The sequence below is a fragment of the Toxotes jaculatrix genome, chromosome 15 (assembly GCF_017976425.1).
Source record: "Toxotes jaculatrix isolate fToxJac2 chromosome 15, fToxJac2.pri, whole genome shotgun sequence".
NCBI lineage: Eukaryota > Metazoa > Chordata > Actinopteri > Toxotidae > Toxotes > Toxotes jaculatrix.
In genome coordinates, this window is record NC_054408.1 from 14,655,813 (window position 1) to 14,664,741 (window position 8,929).

At 39.1% G+C, this 8,929-nt stretch overlaps 1 protein-coding gene across 1 annotated transcript; it reads right to left on the bottom strand.

The window, feature by feature from the left end:
- Window positions 1-1,338: 1,338 nt before the first annotated feature.
- On the bottom strand, window positions 1,339-8,682 carry LOC121194840 (sorting nexin-4-like). Its single transcript, XM_041057921.1, has 14 exons — window positions 8,559-8,682; window positions 7,647-7,771; window positions 6,997-7,138; window positions 6,595-6,744; window positions 6,120-6,167; window positions 5,793-5,848; window positions 5,641-5,713; window positions 5,267-5,328; window positions 4,894-4,959; window positions 4,729-4,818; window positions 4,034-4,133; window positions 3,611-3,756; window positions 3,260-3,374; window positions 1,339-3,071 (listed from the first exon to the last, which is right to left on the bottom strand). The coding sequence occupies exons 1-14, from the start codon at window positions 8,649-8,651 to the stop codon at window positions 3,024-3,026; spliced, it is 1,314 nt and encodes a 437-aa protein (XP_040913855.1). The 5' UTR covers window positions 8,652-8,682; the 3' UTR covers window positions 1,339-3,023.
- Window positions 8,683-8,929: the final 247 nt, after the last annotated feature.

Sequence of the window (8,929 nt, forward strand, 5' to 3'; positions counted from 1 at the left end):
TCCATCCTACACCCTGAGATCCCCGAGGGCATTTTAATTGCATACCTATCATGCACATTCACAGACTTATAAACATGATCTTCCCTATCAGCATCCCTAGGCCTATAAAATATTTCCATATAAAGTTATAAACTTGCTCTGATTTAGGCAGTCCATACTACTTTCTTACAGTCTAATAAGCCTATAATTTACTAGGAATTATTAAAATATCAAGTTTCTGAAGAGCACACTGAATTGCTGGATGGTGAGATGTAAGCCTTTGGCCTCCTTTTTAATGTTAAATTAATGTTAGGTTTCTATTTGAAAAAAAAAAAAAAAAAAAAAAAAAAAAACCCACACATGACCTCATGTAAACCAACAAGTAGGTGGATCTGAAAAGTGAGCGTTTTTCTTTCCTATCCTCCGACTCCCCTCTTTTACTTACGGTTTTTAAGGAGGTTCTGTGCCAAATTAAATGTGTTTTTACTGTTATAGATCGGCAGGTGGCGCCGTTCATTCACATTTTCATATTTTTTCGTTTAGGCCTTTAATCAATCTAACAGACATGAGGGGTTAAAAATTCCCAAAACTCATCAAATGAAAAATATGAATTAACATTTGTTAAAAATAATTTTAACAAATGCAGCTGTCACTGCATTCAATCTTGTATTTCTACAAGATTATTATCTACTCTACAGGCAACATCCCCACATTTTTGTACATTATAATTTGCTTATAAACTGAAAATGGTGGAGGGAAGCATAGACGAGAAAGGTCTTTTAAATCCTATATCAGAGATCACACAGATAACAAAAGTTGCAAGGAATACTTTCATCAAGACTTTTCAAAGCCTGTTATTTTTCTATTGTGGCTGATACTACACTATCACTGTAGTGAACATCACACACCAAAAGACACCTTTTTTTCAAATCACACCTTAAATTCAGTCTTTTAGTGACAAAATATGTAATTTTACACTCCATTACTGCAACACAATTCATGACTTATCCGTGTAGTTTGAGAAATAAACAGACTAAAAAAAGTTGATACAGGTGATGTATGAGTCCACCACAGAACAAGTAAAAAAAACAAACAAACAAAAAAAAAAAGCACTATCCCTGTCTGATGAAAGGACTAAACAGGGCATCTGAGCTGCACTGGCCATGACACGAGTGTAAACACACAGACACACCCATCTGATTTTCCTACACCTGCCATGGAAAGACAATCCTTTCCAAACGTGTGATGGCTGTGTGTTATTTTGACACAGGTGAGTTACTACATTTGTGAGTTACTACAACCCATGGATTGAGCATAATAAAAGCCATATCCCTGAAGACAAACAAAATGTCATATCAAATCATACACTACAGTATCTGAACTTAGTCATCTGTAAATGCAGAGCTCAACCAGCAGTCTCACATATCGGCCTTGGTTTTGGTTTCATCTTTAACTCCATTATTTAGCATACAAATGCAACAAAACAGTTAAAAAAGAAATATGTTTATTAGTGTCTTAGCACAGTGAACTCGGAAACATAAAAACAATTTTTCATTTAACGTGTTTATTATAAAAACATACATAAAGCTTCAATTTTGGTTTTATTTCAGTAAATTGATTATGTTTATTCTGGAAAAAGGTAGGATTTTCTGATGGAAAATAATCTCGGAATAATGCGTAGATGTTAGATTCATTTTGCATCACTTTTTCCCACCTCAGATGGATATCACAAAGGAAGCAAAAGTAACATATGTACTGTAAGTCTATAGCACATGTATTAAGCCAGACTGTAAGGAGCTAACATATCGGCACTGTACTTGTTTCCACATTTTGGGAAGAAAACACTGACCCAAGGCATGCTTGGAACTCAGGTCTATTATTTAGTGCCATGACTCTATCAGAAAAAGGGGGTGAGGCAGAGAAGGTCAACAACAAGTCTTTTTTTTGTCCTTCCCCTGTTGTACAAAACCAATGTTGTATTAAGGCTATAAAGCTCAACAGCATAGGCTCCACTATTGATCTGTACGAGTGTTGCTTTTGACAACATTTATGGTTGCACTTGGTAGATCAAGGAGATTTGTGGGGGTGCCATGTTTCAGTCTTTCAAAAAGTCTCAAAAAAAAAAAAAAAAAAACAGACCCACTGTAATCAAAACAGTATGAGGCCTGGCAGCCTGACTACACTTCTTCATGGCTCTTTGTTTTTGGCACAAAAAAAGAAAAAAGCTGAACAGATCTGTGCTTCCCACCTGTTATCCCTGTGATGTGTACTATACAGGTACTTGGTCATGAGCACTTTGGTCAGTTATCAATCAATAACACCATAAAGACTGACTTCAGCATGGAACTGCTAAAAAAAAAAAAAAAAAAAAAAGAGGAAATGTGAAAGTGTAGTGGCTTTCTCAAGTGTGGTCCATGTTTCCTTTTCTTACAGTTTCAATTATTGTTTTTTTGTTTTTGATTAATTTACATTTAACATTTGTATTAAAGAGAATTTCAAAAGATTACATGTATTTTTTGAGGCCAAAAAAACGTCTGAGACAAATCCCTGGCAACATTTTTCAGGATAAGTCCTGGCTGAAATGTGCAGCTTTTCACACCTAATATTAAACAGCACTCTGCTGTGTAGTCCTTATTTTCAGGTGAGAAATTAGGATTTTCTTCTTGGAAGTGCTGTCAGCTGCGCAACTAAGGAAGAGTATGGAAAATCCGGATCGTCTGCAGTATGAAGCTAACACCAGCAGAATGTAAAGAGAGTGGTATTGTTAAGACACTTTAATTTACAATGGCATGGACTCACTCTAAATGACTCTGACTTGGTACCTTTTTCTAAACGAATGTGTGTGTGTAAGACAGGAAGGGAGAAAAATGGGACAGAATTATTCTCAGTAGCTTCAAATTAAGCGCAGCACAGAGAAAGCAGTATCTGAGCTCCCATGGGTCATTTCCATAGGACTGTATTATAATGACTGGCTGATGCTCCCAGTCTGTACAATCTGATTGGCTATTGTTTTGGTGCCAAGTGTGACTGGCTGGGAAAATGGCTCACATTTTGTTGAAACACTCCTTGGCGTTGGACCACACCTGGATTCCCTGAAAGAGTCACAGAAAACAAAAGAGGTTTTGAGAGGCCAGCAAAAAAATTGACAATTCTTTCTTTTAGGTAAACAAATGAGGAGTGGTGACTGATGAATAATCAACATCAAAATGCCTGTCATCGAAGAACAAACACCAACTGTGGAGATGGGAAAAAACAAAACAAAACACACTGAATGCCATACCTTCTTACACATGCTGATCTGCATAATGGCATAGCTGATTAGTGCTTCACGCAAATCTTTGTCCTTCTGCTCCTTAAAACGTTCAATATCTTCCCAGGCTGTTTGCACAAACTCTCTGAAGATACAATCACAAACAAAGAAATCATGCTATCATCGTTCATTTTGTTTTGAAGGAGGAGGAAGAAGAGGAATGGAGGTCAAACATGATTCAATTGATCAACTTTCATGTCAAGGGCAAGCTGCCTGACTGTAAATCAGATAGGAAAAGACATCAGAGACAGGCGGTGGGAGGTATTTAGAGGAGACAAATTTGAAAAATGCAGAGGACTGATTAACTGGCTATGAACTTACTGGCACTCTGCGTTCTTCTCCTTGAGTGACTGCTCCCCCTCCTGTATACTCTGCTCCAGAGCTGCCAACCTGCTCTCCCTCTGCTCCTGGCTTTCCTGGCCGAAAAGTTTACTGGTCATCCCCTTGAGAGAAAAGACTCGCACCGTCTAAATACACACAAAGACAGACCCACGAATTAAAATCCAGCACAGTATTACATTTATGTGTACACTGATGTTTTCATCACACTGGATCACAAAAATGTTTTTTAAACACACGCCCAATTCTGTTGATTCAAGTATGGCGCTCATGTGTAATCATGACCAATTTATACGCTTGATTTGACATGGACCATTGTGTGCTTATGCCACCTGTGTATTTGCCCAGGATGTGTAGCAGAGATAAAAGAGGGAGGTAATAAGCCAGTGTGTGATGGTGCCTTACCCCAGTGGCCAGCTCTTCTTTCTGTTGTTTCTTATGGGCGAGGTCCTGAGCTGCCATCTCCAGCTCATACTGGATCAACTCGTGTTTCCTACATACTGACCTTAACACAAACACACACGTACACAAAACTGACAATAGTCAACACAGAAATTATGTTTCCTCTACCGCTAATAATGGTAATAATGTGAAACATAGCTGACGGCTCTAAAAGACAAGGGGTAAAGCTTTAACCAAACATAAAAGCTTTACCTTTGCTAGACATTAACAGTGACCAGTGTCCCTTTAACAAGAAGAGACATAATATTTATTTGTCCATCAAACTGAGGACAAATCAAGCATACACTTCCTCCTGACCCTGATGCAAATTCAGCCTGTCCTTAAAGGTCAGGGTCAGCAATATAAGAAACAATCAACGACATTCCAGTGGGATGAATTCTTACATTTGGCATCTTAATGCTATTTCCAGTTCAGCACATACGGCTTCTTCAAACCAAATGGCAACAAGGTGGGCTGACCTCAAAAGCCAATGTGACCATAAAGGATCAATTAGCAACACGTTCTGACTGTCTGTCAATCCCAATAACAGGATTAGCTAAATTCACTAACACTGCATGACAGTGATTTGATGGCCCTGACACAGCTATGTGTGTGTGTGTGTCTGTCTCTCTCTCTCTCTCTCTCTCACACTCACTGACCTGACAGCGTCAGTGTAGAAGAGATATTCTTTCAGTTGGTCTGCATAGTGCTCCTCTTCCTCCAGTATGTCGTCTATTGATGCAGCATACCTGTGCACACATACACAAAGTGTAAGTGTTTTAAAAGTGACACTAGTCTGAGTGTATCTGTGGTCTACTACTTACGTGTCCATGTGGTGACCAGCACTCTGTAGTCCGTCTCCCATCTCTTTTTCTATAGCACTCCACTCACTGGAGACACAACAATTCAGGAGTACATTACTTGAATTCTACATCTGTCTCTATTCAGTCTATAGAGCCTGAAGAGGTTTTCTTAAAAGTAATCAAAAGACTAAAAGCTTTATATGCTACCATTTGCTCATAAATGTATACAGCAGTGGAGTAGATCAAAGGTAGCTGGGTACAGACTATGTATAATGTCTCTTAATTTTAACTTGTGGCTTGTTTTTTTTTTGTTTAAATGTAATGCCGTCTTTTAGGACAAAACTACAATTTTATTAATGTAGAAAGAAAGAAGTCACAAACAGCTGTTTCTCACCTAAAGACTCTGCCGTAGTTACCGTGGACCTTGTAAACTCCATACAGCCTGTCTGCTACTTTCTAGAAAAAACAACAATTGAAACAGTCATTTTATCTACTTCAAATATCCCCCTATTTAAAACACCCTAAGCTGATATATTCATTATTAACACTGACTCAAATGACTTTCTATTAAAGTAAAAGGCCTGTAAGTATTTATATTGACACTGAGAATCAGCACACCTTGCAGCCTGATGCAGCTTTTAACTCACTGTGTACAGCTCATGTTACATAAGACAATATGCAAAAAAATGTAAACCACTGGCCAAACCTAAGGAGACAGTGAATTATAGGTGTGTGTGTGTGTGTATTTTTACATGTGCGAACACTCACCGCCCGCACCCTGAGTAACTGAGAGATGACAGTGTTCAGTTCATCACTGTAGTGCTTCAGTGCTGTGAATCGCCTGGAAAGCACCAGAAATCATAACCCAAACAGTGTTCAACTGATCCAAAGCATATCACATATGTCTGTTTTACACCTACTTGTCAGGGTTCTTGACTCTGAACATGGCACTCAGAGACTTCAGTCTGGAGTCAACCTGGTAGAGAGCAGAAATTCAAGTTCGAGTTAGGCTGGGTGACGTTATTTTTCTTACAGCACACAGGAGAATCTATGAAGGGGTGCGTTTGATATGATTCATGATTATATGATTTCATCATAAAACAGATGTAGACTCTGAAAGTGTTAGTTGACAGCAACATTCTCAGTCAAACAATTCAGCAGGAAGAACTTAATGGATCTCTATAGAACAATTAAGAAACAATATCTATTAAAGGTATGACAGCGATGAAACACTACAAACTCCTTACCTTGTCTTGGAAACCTGTCTCCAAAACTACCTCCCTCCATCCCTTCTCCTGAGAACAGATGTTTGACAGATTATGGACATATGATAGACAGGATTTCCAGCTATACTGTGTAAAGAGGAGCCTTACCAGTTGTAAACTGCTCTTTAACAAAGCAGGAGTGTGAGTATGTCAAACCAATAACAAACAACCCTCACCAACTTGGGTCAGTCAAGGTTGATTACGTATTGTGATTGGCCAATCTGTGGGCACTGATATGCAAATCTACGGGCATGGATTGCAAGACCATTATGATTTGTAAGCTGAAAGTACAGTTTTACACATGGCTCTTTTCTTTTTGCTCAGCTGACCCTATGAAGGCTCCATACCATAGTGCTATTGCTAGCTGGAAACCCCTATTAGACTGTAAATGTGAAGGCTGCACATGTGTACGTCAGCAGACTTCTAAGAGACATCTGGTATCTGTTTGGACACTAACCTCTGTGAGAAAGCGGAAAAAGATTTCGTCATTCGAAAGGACAGGATGCGATGCAATGCGCAACAGGAAGTTTTCCAGGCCGACTCTCCGTCGCTCAACAAAATCTGGGTCAAGGTTGTCTGCTGACAGCTTGTGCCACACAAACTCCGCCTACAAAAGAAACAATCAAGGAAGTGAGAAGTATAGAATATGTCACCTCAAAAATCAGGGCAAGTCACATCACCTACTGGGACAAAACTGAGAGCAAACTAGGAAAGAAAGCCTGAAATTTTTTCACACAAATGAATTTGTTCTTTTATAAACTTTCAAGTCGTATACAGGGATTCATTATGCCCAAATTAATTACACATAATTCACTTTTTTAATTAATTACATTTCTCCATCCACCTTTGTGTTGCTCACCCTTTTCTCTGGTAATGGAGGGATGATGATGTAGGGGTAGGTGACCAGGAGGTAAGTTCTTAGCAACTCAAACTCACTATAGCGTCTCCACAAAGTGTCAGGTGTGGCTGGCGTACCTCCCTCTGGGACAGTTTCAGCTGGCCTGCAGACACAGGAATAAATAGTATTTTTAGGTGTTGTCATACAAGTGGTAAGAAATCTAGGCTACTGTTAATGTTCAGTGTAATTTGAGACAGAGAAAGAGCAACACATTACAATCTATCTTTTAAAGTTCCAGTGGCATTTTCTGAAGTGGGCTGAGAACAGTCATTTCATGGGCATTGTGCAAGCAATTCTGCTCACTGACTTTGTTTTGCTGAATCAGGTTTAATTAAATAAAGTGGCAATCAGTCTTCCACCAAAAAACATCTTTACTCTCCTCAGTAACAAGAATGTCTTTTGCTCTGTGCAGAATTAAGGAGCATAAATATGAAAGCTGCACTTATTATATTTGGTCATGATTTAAAAATATTGTCAATGCAAAAATCTAATTTCTTGATTTGCAATCAAACGGTGGCACCTCTTCAAAGAAGTATCTGGCTAGTCTCAGAATTGAAGTGAGGGGGATGAAAAGGGCATCAGAAAACCAGATGCTCCAGGGGGTGACCTACCGTGTTTCTATGAGGTAGACAGTATATGTTTCCTGCATGTTAACCGTGTTCTTCCCTGTTCTCTTCTCTGCCTCCGTCACATTTATCTCCATTTTTCTCAACAGAGCCGTTCCTCTTTCAACCATCTACACAGACAAGAAAAATTATGTGTAAGGATGAGGCGAAAAAAAGACAACCAATTCAAGGGAACGTAGAGCATAACGATATGTGACAAGTATAAGAGGGAACATCAGGGGGAAAAAAGAATGGCAGGTGAACAGACAGGTTTGTGCAGGTAAGACTGTGGTTCTCAGGGACTATGAGAGTTTAAAAAAAAAAGTTCCACTCAGGACCATAAAAGTGTTTTGAAAGTAGATGAACACTGAGGGACAGGTCGTTATTTTGCTACGGATGGTACTTTAGCACTGTCCTTCTGTATACAGGGTTGTGACAGGCATGTGCAGGTCACAAGATTAGACAAGTACACACTATCACCACCAAAGGACAAAAAATCGACTCTTTTCTACTCGCTTGTCTTCTCTCTGTAGAAACTATGGTTATTTAGATTGAACTTGGAGGACAGAGAAATGAGGCTAATTTAAGGTAAACAAAAGTTTAGCATACACACTTGCTAGCTAGCAAGCTAACGTCAGGAGTAAAGTTTACAAAGTAGCTTCGAACCAGTGTTAGCAAAAGCAACTTTAGCTCGCTTTGTAACTTTTGTAGAACTAGCTGTTAAATCTAATTTTGAGGCCGGTTAACGGTCCACAAACTGCTTCAGCGTTTTGAAAATTTGAGAGGAAAAGTCTCCGTGGCTCCATAACTCCACCTAGCTAACGTTACTTTAGGCCTGTTTGGGAAAGTTTCCACCATTAAAAACAGGCTTTTTAGTCTTCAAACAAGTGTGTTAGAAAGAATAACAAAGCGTACGACCGTGTTTATGATGTTGTTCTCTGATTCAGTTGAAGTGAGGTCGGTGTTACCGATCACAGCTACTTCTTCGCTGCTTCCAGAGTCTGCCATCATCTTCTGGCTGCTGTCGAAGTGCTGCTGCTGCTGTGTAGTCAGCTGAGCTGGCAGCGGACAGGTTCCTCTCCTGCGCATGTGCGTTTTCGAGGACCAGGGTAAGGCAACTAAACGGATGGATAAAGTCATTTAGAGTTCGGTCATAAACAAAACAAAACAAAACAAAACAAAACAAAACAAAACAAAACAAAACAAAACAAAACAAATAAAAATAACAGAAATCCACAAAGTTAAAACAATCTAATATCAGAACTCTCTGATGGTAGTCTAATTATTTA

What these genes read in the sequence shown, in the direction of transcription:
- LOC121194840 (XM_041057921.1), bottom strand. Translation starts at nt 8,651, where the DNA reads ATGATGGCAGACTCTGGAAGCAGCGAAGAAGTAGCTGTGATCGGTAAC. An exon ending in AGACAGGTTTCCAAGACAAG is followed by an intron (nt 5,849 to 6,119) that starts GTAAGGAGTTTG and finishes GCTCTCTACCAG; the next exon opens with GTTGACTCCAGACTGAAGTC. An exon ending in AACTACGGCAGAGTCTTTAG is followed by an intron (nt 4,960 to 5,266) that starts GTGAGAAACAGC and finishes TTGTGTCTCCAG; the next exon opens with TGAGTGGAGTGCTATAGAAA.